The sequence below is a fragment of the Bombus terrestris genome, chromosome 12 (assembly GCF_910591885.1).
Source record: "Bombus terrestris chromosome 12, iyBomTerr1.2, whole genome shotgun sequence".
Lineage (NCBI taxonomy): Eukaryota > Metazoa > Arthropoda > Insecta > Hymenoptera > Apidae > Bombus > Bombus terrestris.
This window is the reverse complement of record NC_063280.1, coordinates 6,951,391-6,970,728: the sequence shown is the minus strand read 5'-3', so window position 1 is coordinate 6,970,728 and position 19,338 is coordinate 6,951,391. Positions and strand designations below refer to the sequence as shown.

The 19,338-nt window shown below is 34.8% G+C and overlaps 3 protein-coding genes and 1 long non-coding RNA gene across 6 annotated transcripts in view; 1 reads left to right on the top strand and 3 right to left on the bottom strand.

Moving 5' to 3' along the window:
* Positions 1 to 13,418, bottom strand: part of LOC100650251 (plexin domain-containing protein 2) — a 46,392-nt gene extending 32,974 nt beyond the window's left edge. Inside the window, exon 1 of the mRNA XM_003399868.4 lies at positions 12,728 to 13,418. Coding sequence (XP_003399916.1) covers positions 12,728 to 12,854 — 127 coding nt within the window. The 5' untranslated portion in view covers positions 12,855 to 13,418. The remainder of the gene's footprint in view (positions 1 to 12,727) is intronic.
* Positions 13,419 to 13,798: 380 nt separating this feature from the next.
* LOC100651729 lies at positions 13,799 to 16,120 on the bottom strand. Its single transcript, XM_020865875.2, has 7 exons — positions 15,894 to 16,120; positions 15,672 to 15,823; positions 15,375 to 15,579; positions 15,000 to 15,307; positions 14,713 to 14,927; positions 14,200 to 14,631; positions 13,799 to 14,082 (listed from the first exon to the last, which is right to left on the bottom strand). The coding sequence occupies exons 1-7, from the start codon at positions 16,070 to 16,072 to the stop codon at positions 13,885 to 13,887; spliced, it is 1,689 nt and encodes a 562-aa protein (XP_020721534.2). The 5' UTR covers positions 16,073 to 16,120; the 3' UTR covers positions 13,799 to 13,884.
* LOC125386087 (cilia- and flagella-associated protein 69-like) lies at positions 15,895 to 18,190 on the bottom strand. 3 transcript variants are annotated; one of them, XM_048410887.1, is made up of 6 exons: positions 18,031 to 18,190; positions 17,364 to 17,648; positions 16,854 to 17,286; positions 16,520 to 16,760; positions 16,119 to 16,454; positions 15,895 to 16,023 (listed from the first exon to the last, which is right to left on the bottom strand). In XM_048410887.1, exons 2-5 carry the CDS (start codon positions 17,640 to 17,642, stop codon positions 16,121 to 16,123), a joined length of 1,287 nt encoding a protein of 428 aa, XP_048266844.1. In that variant the 5' UTR covers positions 17,643 to 17,648; positions 18,031 to 18,190; the 3' UTR covers positions 15,895 to 16,023; positions 16,119 to 16,120. The 3 variants fall into 3 exon arrangements, with proteins under 3 accessions (XP_048266844.1, XP_048266846.1, XP_048266845.1); XM_048410889.1 differs by lacking the exon at positions 16,119 to 16,454 and having other exon boundaries at positions 15,946 to 16,023; positions 18,031 to 18,188; XM_048410888.1 differs by lacking the exon at positions 15,895 to 16,023 and having other exon boundaries at positions 16,220 to 16,760; positions 18,031 to 18,189.
* A 297-nt stretch (positions 18,191 to 18,487) lies between these two features.
* LOC125386090 lies at positions 18,488 to 19,291 on the top strand. Its single transcript, XR_007225941.1, has 2 exons — positions 18,488 to 18,601; positions 19,195 to 19,291. It is a non-coding gene; the product is annotated as an uncharacterized LOC125386090 (long non-coding RNA).
* The last annotated feature ends 47 nt before the right edge of the window (positions 19,292 to 19,338 follow it).

The window sequence follows — 19,338 nt, the reverse complement described above, 5'->3', positions numbered from 1 at the left end:
GACCGTGTAGCAATAAGTACGGTGGAACGAAAGTGAACGCGTCAAACGCTTTTTAACATCTGCACGAGCTAAAAAGATTTCTGAATGTGTGACGTGTCCTAAACAGAGACTACAACCGCCGGCTATGAATTGAAAGATAACAATTAATAAATAAGAAATAATTTTTATAATAATTCTTATAAAAGTTATTTCTTTATTTAACTTGTATTCGAGGAAGGCACGTCTGCGAGTTTCGGATTGAACTCTTCAGATGGCTCTCAGACGTGCCATATATATATCGTAAATATTTCAAGATTCTCATCGTCGTGGTACGTATAAGGGACACGTGTTACTCATACGAAAATAATTTTAAAAATCTTTTCGTCTGAATATCCGAACTTCGCTCGACAAATTTGTGTGCGTGAATATATCTCTTCTTAGAAGCCATTCCCTAACTCATACTCTCTCCTTATCTGATTTCTTCGTCGATGCTAAAATGATGGCTGCACAAGTTTGCTTCTTACTCGACATCGTTGCACGAACGCTAACTCGAAACTGAGATGTATCGTCGATAAATATCGAACATATGAGAAGAATTGTGATTTGTCGGTAAATATTGACGGTACGTATTATCAATATTTATTGACAAACTGCAGCGATATTGAGAACTTTGAAATATTGACGATATTATTGATGAGGTCTGAAAGTACCCTTAAAGGTCAACCGCTAATAACAAAGCAAAGGAAAAGAATGTCGGTGTTCGCACGTGCTAAACAAACGATTGTTATATCATTCTCCTATTTACATTACAGTCGACGTTAACAGTAATTTATTTTCAGTATGTTGAATAATTTGTCGCCGGCGCATGCCATACACACACACTCGTTTCTCGTAACAAGCAGAAAGTAACACGGACGATATGAAAAAGGAGAAAGTATTCAACTCGTAGCTATACTTAAAATTCTGCTCACTGTTTCGATTTTATTCATGAGACACTGAATTTTTTATGCACATAATATATTGTGCAAGCCTAAAAATGAAACAATACAAGAAACGTTGTTGAATAATTCGACAGAAAAATCGCGTGTCTTTTAACGCCCGACAAAAAAAGGAAATAAGAAACAGCCGTGTATAATTAATACACACGTTTACTAAAGGCTGTTTGAAAAATATTCGTATCAATGCAGTTGAAAGGATGAGGGTAAACCACTGCTGAATGCAGGAGATTACGATCAACGTATCGGAATGTATGTCACGCATTCACGCATATAGAACGCGTAATCATTATCGGGAGCATGAACGTATGCATTCGTAGCCTTGATTTAACCTTCCATTTATGACCGTGTATTTTTATCGCTTGTTTTCTCTCGAGACTGCTGTTCCCTTTCATCAGGATCACCGTAACAAGTCGCAATTTATAAATATTTCATAAGTAACGAAGATACAAAAAAGAAAGAAAAAGGGGGAAAAAAAAGAAAAGAAAGAGTGTAGTGATTTACTAACCGAGTAATATGAATAAAGCAGCGACCGCCCATACGAAACGATTACTGTGATGTAACGAAACGTTCAATTTGCAAATATACTTTGACAAGCAAACACCAAGAGTGACCCTCGTTCCGCACATTGAGGAAAGAAATAATACGAATGTTAAAAATCGCCAAAGAAGAGTTACCAAAGTACTTAGAAGGACAGAAAAATATTAACAAAATTCAGATGTGAAAACGAGACCAAAGCAAGGGAATACTGGAAAGAGGAGAGAGAAAAAAGATGCAGACTATGTAAAAGGAAAGAAGAAGACCTGAGACATGTAATAGAAGAATGCGAAATAACGGGAGGACCAAAGGACATAGAAAAAACACTAAATGAGACTGGAGAAGGACTAACAAAACTAGACATCGTTTGAAACATCGTTGGATAACGTGATCGGATCGTACATGAGTCCTATAATGATGTAACAGAAATCGATAGATATATCATGTACGAATTGTTACTTTTGGCACAGTTTAAGAACGAACAACTAGTTCGTCGAATCGATGCCTTTAATGGAATATAACCGAGCGAATTATTAAGGTTGCCGACGTTCTCGAAGAAACGAGTCAATAATCGAGTCGATAATCAAACAGTAAGAACGTCGCTTATCTCGGTTGGTAGAAATTATCTCGTGAATTGTTTGACTCAGACTTACTTGCAGCTCCTGCTTGCAGACGATAAACGTACACAGTGGCGTCTGTGACGATGCTCGTTAATATTAATCGTGACATTAACTACCTCGTTTCTTCTCGCTATGCTTTAATTAAACTTATTAAAACAACATTCTCTCTTTAATGATCATTTCTAATTTTTCTTCGCCATGTTCGCATTTATATTAAAATTGTGTATATATACATATATGTTTCTATAGAAGTATAGGTATGCCCATAAAAGAAAAAAGAAGAAAGGAACAACAGGGAACGTCGACGTTTATCGAAGATAAGTAGGAGGAGACGCGATAGATCGAACGTTTCGATTGAATGATCCGTATGTGATGTTACGTATTTAAAGAAGGGAAAGAATGGCGCCACAGGACGATGAGCTTCCGTTGAGAGAAGCCCGAGAGTGTGGTTCGACAGCACACATTTTCTCAAGACACTTCTTCTATCTAGAAGCAAACGAATACATATGATACATGCGTGAGTCGAGCCCTAAGTCGATCACCTTTCAGATTGTACGTCCGATTTACAGTGCAACGAACTCGAAACTGTCGGCGAACCACGACGCAAACAGCAAAACTATATTTTATGTAACGTTAACTCTTTTCTTGCATAATTAATTTCTCCGATGATTTTTCTAACAGCCCCGATTTTAAAAGAAAAACGAAATCCTTGATTAAGCGGTTAAAACTTTTTGCACTTCTTGCCTTACCAACATGCGGATACGTTTTAGCGTGCAATAGATTCCAGTTACATAAATTTTTCATTTCATATTACGAAGGTGATATTTTAGAAAATTTTATCTAACATTTAACTACGCGACGCTGCCTATTTGTTGTACTGTTTCCTTTTGCTTGTCATGTCTTTATACTCGCAGTAAGTATTATTTAAAATTCTTGTAGATATCGCTTTCGGAATATAAAGTGGAAAATCTATCTGGCCGGAAACTTTTATATACTACAGTATATCATTGTCTCTACTGTATCTCGGTTTCTACAGTGAAAGAGAATAAATTATAGTAGCAAATAGATCGAAATGGAACAGCACGGCGTAGAGCTTAATATAAAAGAGAAAGCTCTTATAGTTAGTACGAAACTTGCTGTCGTTGAAGAAAGATTAACGTATACAATATGTACACATACAGAGTGTTTACGTTATTAGTTCGCAGCACTTTTCTCGTAAACGATAAATAGGAAAACATAAACGATAAGGAAAGAGATGAATGATTCGAAGCGAACTATATATTTACGATAATATTTTTTTCGATAATACAAAAATCCATGTGCATTTTACAATTGCAGTATCTTTTTTAAACAAAAAAGGAAACCTTTCGTTTTTTTTTCCATACATCGAATAATCATTCCATTGATTATGAACCATTCGACTTTTCCTCTTTCGTTTTTTACCTCGTACACTCGTCTCTTAACGCGGTAGTTTTTATGCGCGACCTTAATTTACGCGACTGGAAAATATATTTTCCTGCAAGTTTTAACAGTAACAGGTGTATACAGTAACTTAAGATTAACAGTATAATACACTAGCAATTAACATTGACAATGGAAGTGATGTCGAACCTCCGAATATTTCAAGCGACGAAGATGATACGTTTGTGCCGATTAAGATGAAAGCGTTCGAATTACAATAGGGATAGTGATATTGAATAAAATATACTTCTGTTTTTTGAAACGTCGTTATCTTTTCTGTTAAGCTATTTCAGATAAACAGGTTATTTCTAAAACTTTTATTGCCAATTTTATTTCTCCCGTACTGCCAGACTATTTACGCGATTTTCATTCGTGTGAAACGAATCCACGTGGAACGGGCACCTCGTGTAAATCGACGGACGAGTTTACTTATCGTTTACCAGTAAAATGCTGGGAACTAGCATGCTGTACGCGTTTAGGAGATTGTTGACATGATTTGCACAAATATTTACCGCTACAAAATACGGTTAGTTGTGATGTAACGTGCCGATCGAGGTAGACTTTGTTGGCAGTTAGGACGCCTGCTTTCTCATGCCATTACGTTGAATCAATTAAATCAAAGACAATAACGGAATGCTTTTCGGTTCGTTGTCCAATTAAAAATTACGTACTACGTATAATAGAAACAGCGGCAAGTATCTATCTGTACTCGTAGTATCATTGAACATTTTTCTAATTACCTAGCGAGCGATCTATCGATTTAGTTTGTATTTAATTATACATGAAACGAGGCTAACGTCGAAGCACGTAGTCACAACAAATGTAACGCGCTCGCGGGATTGCGACAGGGACGATTAAGTCCGATACTTAACACGACACTTATCCACAATGTGTTTGACCTATTATTTGTACTGGTATATTGAGCCGACGAGTGTGCAAGACATGGTCCAATTAAGTATAATCAGCAGGGACATCCGCAAAAGGAAGACTCAATGACCGTATAAAATGGGGTACGTGGGTGTTTCACTCGGATGCTGCACCCTCCACGAAATTTCTCCTTGGCCGTGCGTGCCATCCACTTTAATATTTCTCTTGTTAACACTGGCATTTGTTTCTGCTATGTCGCGCTATCTTTCAATTTATCTAACAGCGAGTGTTCCTTTTTGATTTTCCCTCTGTTATACTTTCTAGTTTAAACCTTGAACTATGTCAAAGAGTCGAAAGAGTTGCGTATCTCTGAATTTTGAAATCTACCGGGTGTGCAGTATCTTCTTCGTAGAGAAAGATCATTCGTACGCGACTCGACACGACAAAAGCTTAGCAGACGTTCAACGACGGAAGAAGAAGCGAGACAAGCGTACGAACGAATGCCCGGAGGTAGCGGCATGCGGCGAAGGTATAGATTTACCGAAGGAAGCAGCTTAAAAGACCGTCTGTTGCGGGTATTCGTAACGTTCGTTGCACCGATCGTCGAGGAACACGATATAGGATTATGTCGTGTTACAGGCGTATTGAACGCGATATACGTCGCAGAAACCGGATACGTGCGGCCGCGTGTACGCATCTTCGTGTTCGCTTCGTGAATACGTTGTTACGCTACTTGTTTTTTGCGCTGCCAATGGCGAAAAAAGACGATAAGACGCACACGTGCTGCCCGGTACTCTCAGCTCTCGGTATTCTCGAGTCTTCTTTCTTCTCTCTCTTTATTTCTTTACTCTTTATTTCCAACGGAATACACGTAATGGCTCGCAAAAGTATTTGAACATCTATGGAAACTTCTTACGATTATATTATGCTTGTTACGCAAGAGGTTTCAAAATTTCATTAACATCGTAATAGCACACGACTGCGATTAGGTGTATTGGTATTTGAAACGAATCTGAAGATATATATATATATATATAGGGATATTCATTAGAAATATAGGTGTATTACGCAGAGATCAGCAAACGTATTTGAACGGTTAGTGTTAATAATGTTAGTAAACCGTAGAGTTGGAACGAGAAATCATACAATGGCTCGCGAAAGTGTCTCGACGCTTACAGAGATTACTCATGAATATATTATTCATGTGGAAAAGAACATTTAGAAATTTCATTAACGCTACAGTGAAACAATTATTGCGATGATGGTATCGACCAAATTTAAAACTAATCTGAACGCGTACATATTATAAATTATAAGATATTTATCGCAAGCGTATTGCACTTCGCAGAGGTACTTTCACCGAGGTATTCGAACAGTTTTCATTTGATCCTTCGTTGTATTAATAAGTTAATTAGACATTGGATTAAGTATTAATAAGTTATAATACTTATGGCCACCTCTTTCACGCTAATTATATGTTCCCTGTAAATGACTCGTAATACGTATGTAATATTTATATTTTTGGTTTCAGATTTTATCAATGTAATCAGGAGAGCCGTGTATCGTTACAGCGCAGATGAAATTTCAGTAACAGATAAAGCGTACACATATTCGCAAGCGTTTTCCGCGATAAGAGTTCAAATACATTCGCGCGTTACTGCGTATCTCTTCGCGTTTGAAGCCATTTTTCCCCCTCCGTCGATAGCAGTTCAAATTCTAGCCTGTGATTCGCACTCGTTCGAACGTTGCATTTTCGATAAAAGATAGGGGAAATATTCTGTAATTAGAGCCGACATCTGCAAATTTTTCCCGCATCCCGTAAATCATTTGGTCCCAAACGTTCTACGATTCTGATAATCAGACCGCGGTTTCTTTGCGCGCTTATAGGAAATCTGAAACTGCAAAATTGCACAGAATGGCACGTAACGTAGAAATAAAAATGGAAAAACGTATAAAATATTCAAACTACGGTACTAATTATCATAACTAGATTGCAAATACGATTAAACGAATGGAAGGTAAATCAGAAATTTTCTACCGAATATTAGAAGAAGTACGCTTACTTTCGACGTATTATCCTACTATAAATTTCCCATAATAGCGTAAACATTCGTAGCCCAGATAATATTTTGCGAGTAAAATGATTCTTCGCTTAGATTCCATTTTTTTAATTATATCCGTAAAAATAGGAATTTGCATAAGTATCCGCAATCCGGCTGATAACGATAATTATTAATTTTAACATGTCCCAGCTGTGCCTAAAATTCGTCGAAGAGATGTTCTCCAAGTTCCCAGCACCAAGTTCTCTCATACCAAAGCGTAGTTCTCAAACAGCGTTCAGACGACCGATATATGTACGTATAACGTCGATAAAAACTCAAATATTGACGATAATATTGATCTGTCTGAATGCTCAGTAAAGATCGCTCTTGAAAGTTAAGCCAAACGCGATAGGCACGAAACAAACTCAAAACAGGAAATTTATTATTTCAGATGGTTTCTTCGAATGCGATGGCACGCAGCCAAACGGGTGCAAAGGACGTTTACGTTTGGGAGGAGGAACAAAAGGAAGAAACATATTCTACTAAAAGCCATAACTTAACTAGGTAGTAACGCACAGACAAACGAGCAAGCACGCTCGAAAATAGGTACAATTTCATATATTTGTTCGATAAAAAAAAATCTAAAATTTAATCTGATCTGCGTAACGCTATAAAAATTCTTCTTCGGGCAAGAAATTGTTGCTGTTGGCAGTTTGAAAATGCAAATTGTTGTGCAAGTGTTCGATTGGTTCGACTTCTCGCACACCTTTGACCGTTGCGGCCATCTCTCTCCAACTTCTCGCAAAATGTGCTGCGATTGCGCGACGTGTATCAACTGCGAAAAGAAATTCCTACAACGCATGCGAGTACTTTTGCACACGTGAGAAATTAATATGAACAAATTATAAACCGTTCATTGAAATTGAGTGAAGTTAACAAGTGTCTAGACTGCGCTTGTTTATGCGTAATAAGTAGTCTAGTCTGAATATTTTATGCGTTGTATGCTCGCATATTGCGTGCAGTCTATAGGTTTTTACGCTTCTAAATTTTTCATAAATGCAACAAACACTCGGAATAATCGTCTGTTAAACATCTATCGATAAGAATTTATTCACGATCTAATAAATTCAGTTATTGCATTCCGATACATAAAAGTGGAACGTTTCTCTATAAAATGAATATAAAGTAGGCTTGAACAGACAAGGTAAATGTTTAAACTGATTTAACAAGAATAGGAAATGGCTTTTTGTTCGATAAGGAATACGAAAATTTTGATGATACGTATGGTAGGGGCGTTATATATGAACAAATTAATTCTACGCATTGATTCCTGCTTGATTTTTTTTTTTTTTTTTTTTTAATGAATATTAAAATATCGCTTGAGCGAATAATACAGTGAAATATGGGGTCCGATATATTGTCACGAGGTCTAGATGTTTTCTATTATTAGTTGGATCGTGACGCAAATAACGCAAGCGTCGATCCGAAGAACTAATTCGAGAGGAACGTTGAACTTTCCGTGCTGTAGAAATCTAACAGCAGATATGATTCACGGATAATTTATCTAATATCTGTGTGTGTTATGGTTGTGCAAACGTTACAATGAAAATGCAAACGAGTATCGTGAACTCCTACGATCGGCCAAGATAAGGAACATTTCCAACAAAACAACGTGTTATGCATGAAATTAGGGAAGCATCAAAATTATTTTGCGGGAAAGTTATCGTTACTGAATTATTTTTTTTCTTTTTTTTTAACAGTGGCAAACTGTTAATCGTACTTACGATTCGATCGGAATATGAAGAATTCAACGATATAAATTAACTGAAATAGATTAAAGAATGAAAGGTTGCACTAAATGCAACGTTGATCCTTTGTCAAATACTCAAAAATTAAACACACTATCAGGCCACAAATATTTACATCCAAATTTCACGTCGAGGTTCGATTACACGGTTGGAACAAACTTCCACGAAATGTTTATTTTGCCAAGTAATCTGCGCTTTCGTGGAATACCATCGAAAATACAAGCCCGCGAGAAAGTACAACGGTTAGGCTATAAAAACGTGCAAATATCGCGTGTATCGTGTGAGAGTTGGTGGTGCGATGGCTTCGTATCGCTCAGGTTTATGTAAACATATCTCTGATGAAGTATCATTGATAAGCGAAGTAAACATTTAGCACGAGAATACGAGCAAGCGGTATGAAAACATCGTAAATGTATGCATATCGTATGTTTGAAATGCTACGTAAATATGATTTGGCATTAAGTAAGAATATATCACGGAAGGATATATAATGGAATATATTGCGGAAGAATAATACTAGCCGTAAAAATGTATCATACTTAGACACGTATGTTTACCAAAACGTATGGAAAATTGTGAAAGCAATTTTAAATAACAACTCGACTCTTCGGTCGAATCACGCTCTTTCAAAACTGTTTAAAAACTTGCGGAAACATTCAGGACCCGCTGTAGTAGAACCGTGGAACAACAGTGTACAACTCTGCCACTGTCGCTGAATTGTTTCTTTAACCTTGAAATGAACGTGGTGCATTCGTGCGTGCAGCCAATCGGCAGAAAAATCAAAGGAGTAAGAGGAGATGAAGCTTGGAAAGCGCAATCCCGCTTTTCCTCCGCTGAGAGGATCGCTCGCGTTTCGCAGTCCTTTGTGCCGGTAATTTCGACTTGTTTCACGCGAGTGGCCACTCTCGTCACGCCTTCTCTACCGCTTCGTTCCGATCGAGGACCGAGTCGTCGATTGTCGCCGTGAAAACCACTCGAAACGAGCTATACACACTGCTACCGGCACTCGTACAAGCACCCTTTTTGTTCGAAACGAGAGTTCCGAGAAGGGGCCTTCGAGAATCGGGCCACAGGAAAAAATAATGGAATCGATGGGGCAATCGTGCTAACCAATACCATCGCGATGCCATCGTGTATCACAAACGTGTGAACCTATACGATTCTTGGTGCTTTGCGAAATAGATTCGTCACGATTCTCGGCTCTCTATCTCGGTAATTCCCTCCTTCATTAAAACGTTCTATCTTCTGTTTTTTTAACATCCTTTTTTTTTAATTTTAAGATACATGGAAATATTTGAAGTTTCTTTAATCCATTATCAGTAGATATAATATAGCGTAATATAATATCGGATATAAAGCCCTTATCGAAAGGTAATTTTCCGATCCTTGCAAAATGTATACGCTATGTCAAAGTAATCTTGGCAATGGATGATTAATGTAAGAACGGAACATTTCCTACGATTTGGTTGACATTTACTCAAATCGATATCTAAAGGTTAACCTATGTATATATTGACTCTAGCGTATAGTCGTATTACAATCACGCATTGCGGTTTTATTCTTTCATTGAACTTTCCTACTGCTAACAATAAAGAGTACGAAGCCTTAACTTTGTTCAAATGAGGCCGCCGCGTTAGTTGCAACCTGCTGAACTGCTGAAATATTCTTTCAATTTTTTACTCTCATGCTCGTTAATCGAGCGATCTGAAACGCTTTGCCAATGTAAACTCGCTGTTTCATTTGACTCGAAACGTGCTCGCAAGTTTGAAGCAAAATCGAGTTGGTTCCTTGATTTGAAAGGAATTTAATTATTACTTTTTTTTATATTACTATGTAACGGAAGTAGATTGTTTATAAAACTAGTATGGATTATCTTCATCGTATATTGAGACTGAATTGTAAGGTAATCAACTTCGTTTATTGTTACATAACGAAAAATAAATTATTCATGAAAGTAGTTAAACAGTGGTTAACTCACAACACGCTGATTACAGAATAGTCTATTGATTCTTTCAAGGACTTTTTCATACTTGTAATTTTACCGAGCGAGAGTTTAACGTAAACGAGATCAAACAGCTAATGGCATTTTAATGCGTTATTCGATAAAGGGAGAAAAAGAAAATAACGCGTTGATTCATGCTTGCAGCTACGACTTTATGTATAGGATATGAATATATCTAGGAACGGTAACGAAACAAGTGAGAGGAAAGGAAGTAAATGAAACACAGAGTGAGATAAGTCCTTGGCCATCTGTTACGTAATAGTTATGCGCATTAAATGTTGCGTGGCAAAATTTGCAACAATTAACTCGTATATAACGAACATTATCTTTTTCGATATAACCAAATGAAGTACGTTGCCAAAATTAACGACGCGTAAAAATATAAATTTACAAAATTGCTCGTAGAGAAAAATCGTATTCGTATTCTACGCAGAAATATTTTTTATATATCTATTGCATCATTTATTAGCAAATATTACCTTTTCTGCGTAATTTCAATAATTATAATAATTATAAGCTATCAGGCATTTCTCTGTTGAAAATTGCAAGGTTAATAAGTATATCGCTGGCGTATTTAAAATGTTCCGCAAAAATTGTACGGCAATGTCGATTTGTATGCGAAAGAAATGATGGGAAACGAAAATGAAAATTATATTGCTAACGTATTTAAAATATTAATACGTCTGTCTTGAAAGTAGTATAGCAATGTTCAATTATAGCACGAAGAAAAAAAGAATGGACGAATCGGGCGTATACGTAAATAATACGTATGGATGATACGTATTAAAACGGCAAGAAGAGAGACTCGACTTAAAAAGATTAAACGTTAAATAAAAATAAAGTACGGTATTTCCGTTACATCGCATTAACAGAATAATAAACAAAAAGAAACATGCCACAACGTTTCACCATGGCGCGCGTAGATAAAACACTGGTGGCCCTGTGGCCATTGTGGCAGGTTCGCATGAACAGCGACATTCCACAAAATTATGAACAGAATCGACTGTGCGGGAGAAATCTAAAGAGACACAACGAACCTTGATAACCTTTCGATCTGTCATTTCAGAAATTTCAACCATCGTCCAATCCGTGCATGGAAAAAGATTACGTCGCACGTGTTTTTTTTTTTTATTTTTTTCTCCTTCCCCCATCTCTCCCTGACTCGCTGTTTCTTCGACGCAACAGCAAGGTTAGAAAACTTAACTTCTCTGTTAATTACTATTATTATTAGACTGCGCGCAAGTTTATGTAAATTAATATTTTTATGATTACAATTAAAGGATTAGAACCTAAGCAGCTGCTAAAAGACCGCGTACTTTCAATATTTTCTATACTTTTATATCGTTCTAGATATTTTTTCATCGTTAAACTTCCTATAAATATATAAATGTCCATAGATGAATTATTATTGTTAAATCTAAAACTTGGCTCCGCCTCTCAAATATCTTGTCATGTCGTGGAAGTTTTCATGAAGCATTCTGTATTGCACGTATACCATACGTTACTGTTACAATAGAAAATTACAAAGCACTTAGCAAAAAATTCCGCGAAAGGAAAAAAGTAATTTTGTTTTCCTAATAGTAACCGAGATAAACGCGTATGTATAACGAGAAAGGTTAACGACTCCAAAAAATTGCCGTCACGATCGATAGAATGAACGGGATCGAATAACATAAACAGGACAAAACAAAGCATATTACTGGTTGTCGTCGATCGCGTTATCGCTTTCAGGCAGACTTCCATCATCCATTCCAGAAATCCTTCTAATTAATATATATATAGAAATAGATATTTCCTTTTATCTATTGTATGTCAAGGCTATGTAATTACATAATTGCAATGATAACATATCACCGCATTACAATCTTCCTAATGAGGATGGTATTAATCATCAGATTCTCAGATTCGAATAAGCAAGAAGTTGTCGAATAAAAAGAGAGGAAGAGGAATTTATTTAAGAATGAAGGAGGGTATTTTTTTGTAAAAAAATAATGGATTAATCGCTTCTTAAGTAAGAGTAAAAATATGTATAATTAACGAATGCGGTTAGACTCGACGAACGAGTTTCGTTACCACGACCGAAACCATGTAACAGAAAGGACGAAGACGAGGGAAGTTGTTTCTTTAAAGGGGACAGTCACGCTACAAGTGAAATTGCGTAGTAGCACGCGTAGGAAGAACCGTACGTCCGTTTTCTCGTTCGTACCATCGACGAGAAGAAATGTTTCTTTCCTCTTTCTCTCTTTTTCTCGATTGATCTTCTTATCTGGTTCCTGGGGTAGATAATCTGCGAAGCGTCTTTCCTAGCTACGAAGCGATTTCTTTTCCCGACCGTGGAGAAACAGGCTCTCTTTCTCGACTCGTTCTCGGGAAAGAGAAGAAAGCATGGGAGGTGCAACAAGTTGAAAAGACTCACTGAACTCGCTGTCCGCGATGCTCGAACCGAGATGCTCGAGCACACAGAAGGCCAGGAACAGGATGTAGAGCCATCGTCGAGGAGCTTCGTCACAGCCACGGTTAAAACACCACCGTTCACACGCCATATTTACGAGGCTGCTAAACTCTCCTGCGCTACACGAATATAAATCCGTGCGCTTCGTGTCCCGTCTGCCTCCCGCGGTCGACCAGACGATGACGGAAGGATGAACAGAGGGAGGGGGTATGGGGAAACGATAAAGATGAAATGAGAAACGAGAGATAAAGATGGAAACACCCCAATAAACGAAATGTCGGATGAGAGGTAAACCGATGCTAGAAAAGGAAATCAGGTGAAAAGTTTGGGAAATCGTAATCGACGAAACAATTTGGGCTAGGTTTAATCGGCCGTCTTACATAAACGTTCACCACGATAGTCACAAATGTCATCGAAAACACGATTTTCTATGACGGATGGCTATTTGAACATGAACGTGCGGTTTATACGGCGATTTATATGTTTCATTCACGAGCAGGCACGAATTGTACGCGAGAAGGCGAGACAGGCAGCCCAGCACTTGGTCCACGACACGTCTTTAAACCGGTACCAGACGGATGAGAAAGACAACGACGATCGCTTGTGGCAGGAACGGCATGTTGGCACTCACTGACTTGCCGCCGCATTCTTCATACGTTCTCCAGCTAGAGTATCTGTTACATTATCTAGATAATAATGAATCTACAGTTCAGATAATCAAGCGATAGGAACCAATCAAGTCGTCGCTAGCTTTACCCGATATATCTATTGGAGAAACTTTCGATTTTTTATTAATTTGTTAAAACTTTTGTTAAATAAGGATTTCTTTTATAACACCGATAAAAGATTCAATATTGATTATTAAAAGGAAATAATAAAACATACAAATATTTTACCTCAATTTCTCTTATTCGATAAAAGTGAAAAGTTCATTTTTTAAATTGTATTTTAATTATTATCAAAATGTTTCAAAAAAGGAGAAAAATGATATTTATATTATTCATGTCGGCAATAAAGATTTCTATAGTCTCCAAAGATGATAATACTGGAGTTTATTCAAACAAAATTTAGCATTTACTAAATAAAATTTTTAATTTATCATCTTAAATTATTAGGAATTATTAATTTTCTAAAAACTTTTCTATGTTAGAGAGACAGATACTTGATAAAGAAGATGGAAGTAATTCAGAATCATATGTTATGTCAGAAATGTAGGAATCACAAGGAGAAATAGGGAGAATTTTCCCCAATTTCATTTGACTCGAACATGGGTCTGTTGTCAAACCGCTGCTTATTGTTTGATGTTGATTAAATATAGCCTGTATGAAATGATTGAAGAAAATAGTATTTACACATAAAAGGTTAATTTTTGAAAAGAAAAGCAGATAGTAAGAAAATATAGCATTGAAAACTTAATTCAAGTATATCATGTTTACCGTAACCATTATTTTATCTTGGAATGTCCTATGACAATGCGAATCATCTGAGATAGATGGAAACTTTAAAGCTAAATTAATTTGTCGTATTTGTTCATACTTTTTCTTTATCCTATATGATCTGTCTGTCGTTCTATACATATAATCTATTTCATCAAATGCATCTAATGCTAAAATAAGCTTAGAATTACGGATCCTTGCATATTCGTCTTTTTCTTCTATGTCTTCCTCTTTTTTTATAGATTGTATTATTCTGGCTTGTCTCTCTTTTGTCATTTTACCCCACAAAAGATAACGCTGAGTCATCAAGAAAAGTGCTTGACCATCCATACCAAGAGGAGTAATGCCAACTTGCTCGAAGTATTTAGCAACTTCTATCCATACTTGACCTAATTTCAATGTAAAATATAATTCTATGGTAGATATTGTAATCTGAAAAGATATTAAGCAATACAAATTACATCAAATGTTAAGTACAGGATGAAATTTAATATATATTTTTGTACAACTTACTCTATCTTCCATTGAAAGATTAGCATGTAATTTTTTATAATGTTCCTTGGCCATTTCATACTTTTCATTATCTCTTTCAATTATTTTGCAAATACTATATATTTTTGATCTAACTGAACCAATCATGTCAATTATTGCTGGACTATTATCTCTAGCTAATTTTATGCAGTAAGTATTTAACCACTGCTTCTTACTCATTTGGGGTAATTTCACGTCTAACAGATAGTAAAGAGTGCATTCAAGTTTTTATAAAAATATTAGTAATTAAAATTATTTTTATTATTTGCCTTTTACAGTGCCATCCACATTTCTTTTAACTTCAATCCGTATTTCTTCTTCTCTCCATATTTTTGCTAGTAAAGACATTAACCCTGTTCTTTTATCAGTAGCCCTCCATGTACATAAAAATGGCCCACAAAAAAAATTATCGCACATGTCGGTAAAAGCAGCAAGAAATAAGCAACGAGAACAATATGGAACAATTTCAATAAGATCAAGGATAATGTACACTCCACCATACTGAATAAATTTTTCAAGACTTTTAGGAGACCATATTATGCATTCCCAAATATATGAGCCTATTGCTAGTAGAAGACTAATACAATTTTTTACATGATAATATTTATATATTCTCATTTTGTTATTATATACACGTATATTACCGTTGATCCAGTTGGAATTCACTACCTTTCTGATAAATACAACGAAATAATAGTTCCATGATGAATGTAATACTATACTCTCCATATATATCATGGTAAAATTTTTGTTTTCTCATGAGTCTTTCAACTGATATTAATGCCAGTGTTAAAACTCTTTGCTCCTTTACTTTGAGTTTTTCAAATTTCAAAATATGTTTAATAAGTTCTTTAGTCCATAGAAAAGGAAAAACTATTATATATTGTAGAATTGAAAAGTAACAAAATTTTGTCAATATAATGTATAGATAAGAGACTAACTAATTAATGATGATATAATTCCATATTCTCGGAAGTATTCTAATAAATATTTATTATTACTTAGAATAATTATGCAAATTGTTTTTACACAATTCATTACTATTTTGATATCAAATGTTGTATTTAGAAACCATTCTAGCATTACACATAATCTGTAAAATATTAAGAATTATTTTAGATCATAAAAACAGAGAGAGATGTATATTTATCTATTTTGACTACCTAATACCACCACCATATTCTATGAATTGTTCTGGCATTTTTGGTGCCAATATAGATAAAGCATTTACAGCGTGAGTCCATAAATCCCAAAATTGAGATGTGTTCCAAGTAACTTTTGTTCCCTCAATATCTGGATTAACAATTTGGAGTACAGTTTGCATCAGTTTTCTCTTTATCATTAACTATTGTAGATAACATTAACATTAACATAAAAATGTTTCTTACAATTAAAAAAAGAGAGAAAGAGAGAAAGTAATTACAAAAATACAAGCATCAACTTCTGCTAAATGTGTAACAATTAATAATAAAGTTTTTTCAAAGTGCAAATCATCAGTAGTTCTACCAAATTTTATCACTTTTGAAAATATTGTAGTAGACCCAAATTCAATTCCAATTAAATATTTAATAACAGCATCAGCTATACCACTACTAACAAGGTTCCAAGAAGGTAAGGTAATTGAAATTATAAGAATGATCATAGCAATTTCATTTCTAATTTTGACACTAAACTTTCTATATTGGCTATAACATATCTGTCGCTTGAAAGCATAACATAGGCCCCTGTACAATATAAATTAATTTCATAATTAGTGTAATATATTATTTCATACTCCTAAATATATTACCATAAAACACAATGAGTTGGTTTCAAATTTTCCTTTAAATTTCTTGGCATATTATCAGAAAAAATAATAAATTTCATCAAGCTCCACAGAGTATTCATTATCAAAAGAGTTGTTTCATCACTATATTCTTCCCCATCTAACAATAAGTCAGGAGGCCGTGTACATTGTAATTGAATTGCATAAGGAAGATCCATTCTTATAAACATAACATCGAGTATATTAGCTTCCAGCATTCTGTAACCTTTATTTAATATTATAAAAATATAATAGAAAATATAGTTCTTTAAATATTTATTAGACCTTCCAATTAAAATGTTGATTTCTCAGTACGTACAACATTTATGAGAGATAGATGAAAGTAAGAAAACTAGTTCTAAAATTTTTGGATACATTTTTAGAAAAGAAGCTTGTAACAGTTCAGTCACAGTTAATGGTAACCTTGAATTTTCCATAGCTTTACGACAATGTTCAACTTTTATTGTAGGGACATTTCTTATTTGTTCTTTTAATAACAAAGAATCAAGAGCCCTATGAATTTTTAATGTTTGCTGCTTTGTAGGTAAGACTACAAGAAGATGTCCTAGCAATGTAAAATATTGTTCCATTATATTAATATGAATTACACTTTCAGATGGCTTTTCTAATATGGGTGGTACATTACAAAGCTCTAACATTCTATCAAGATGTAGCTCATATTCTTTAACCATTTTAACATTTTCACCCAAAAACTTTAATACTTTTATTACCAATGGTAAATCTTTAACTTTCTGAGAATTTGTAAGGAAATTCCTCTCATTGGTAATAAAATAGTTAATATACCAAAATTATGCTTGTTAAAGGATACATAACCATCATCTCCTACTTTATCAAGATAATCATATAAAAGTCTGCAAATGCGAACTATGCTATCACTTGTTATAGGATCAGATATGAGTTTGTCCAATTTTTGTAGAATATGATTAGTGTCCAGTTTTAATTGTTCGTAGAAATCTAATATTTCTTTTGATAATTTGTCAGTTTTAGGACAAAGGTGGGTAACATATTTTGGACAATAAAAATCTTTCCAAACATCCTTAACTTCCAATTTATTAAGATCATGTACTATAGTTTTATTTTCCTCCATATGTCGCTATATTTTTGATACAATATATTTGTCATAGATACAATATAAAACTGTTGAGCCGTTTAATGCAAAAGTGGTATAAGTCAGTCTTTCGCCTTTTTAGTTAAACATTAATCTTGAACACATAACCCTCGTTCAAACATAAGTGGAGTAATTATATCTGTATTAGTTTCATGGTGGATAGCAAAATAAGTAAGAATCACCTAGTTGACCCTTTAGAGAATTTTTGCTTTATCGCATCATCTCATTACCAAATAATCAACTTTTCTAACTTACACTACTATTGTATTAAATGATTCATTTGTACACATATAGTAAATTTTACATTATTTTAAAAACAATATATATAAAAGACGCTAAAAAAAAAGGTAGATAAACAAATTCTTACCTTCTGTAACTACAAATACCACATAAATTTCATGAAAAATTCAAATAACCACAATATTATTCTGGAGTTTACAGCAAAATATTTACGCAGACGAAACATACACATATGTAAGTACAAGTGAATACTCGAACTAATGGCGCCCTCTGATACAATATATTTAGAACACCTAGATGGCGTTCTCGTCAAATGAACCGCCGACTCAGTGTGCTTTAATTCGATTCGAATATTGTCAAAAATATATGATTCATCGCATTTGATTCCATACATATTTACGTTATGTATTGTAAACTATCAAAGAAGAAAGTAAAGATACAGTAACGTATATATTTAGAGTTCATTATCTTGAAAAATATCACTTGTAAAAGTCGTTCGTGTTAAGATAGTCACATACATATGCGTTTAAATGTTTATGTGTCTTGTGCACGTGCAAGAGAGAGTTTGCAGCAGTCGCCGACGCTGTCGACAGTAGCAAGGTGTGTGCTTGTGCCTTTTACCTAAATCTTCCATCGCATCCAACAAATTTCATTTTCAACATTTAAAAAACGTTTATATCAATAGAGAAGTTACACAGGTTAGTAACTACAGGAATGACGAACTTCCAAGCTGTATCTACCTATAGTTTTACGAAATTAGAAAGTACACGCTTCTTACAACTATTTATGATACCGTATATTTCATATTTTCAATTCGTTGCCAGTAAAAACTGAAAATCAAAACTCATTTCTTGTTAATCGCAATTCTAATATGGCTACTTTTCAGTATTACATCAAGGTGCTATAAAGTTAATATAACTCTAGAAAAATGATCAAAACAGTTACAAAATCTCAGGTATTTAACAGTAACAAAATGACATATTCCAGATATCGGTTTCAAAAGATATTTGCATTTAGTAATCGATATCAACTATCTCGTTTAATGCAATAGACTTGGTTTCCTATTGCATTGTCACTAGGCAGTAGATTTTTATGCAAATTCATATTTCTCAGAATATATTTAAGAGTTAGGTGGAAAATCGTTTTATCTACTAATTCATTATAGGAGGCATTATACCTTTGATATTTTATATGTCTTTTCTATACAATTTTGCACACCCAAATTTCTTATAAATGCATAAAAATCCGCGATTTAGTTATCACTTTGATATCCATTCGCTTTCGATTTCAGTTTGGCGAGAGTGCAGTTCGATAAAAAGGAAATTCCTATATTTGCAGCGAATCGGAAAGTGAATTGACAATTTTGAAGGAAGGAGAAAAAGAGTTTTGCGTGAAGGAAAAAAAGAGCGCATTAAACGCGGATCGGTGGCCGGTG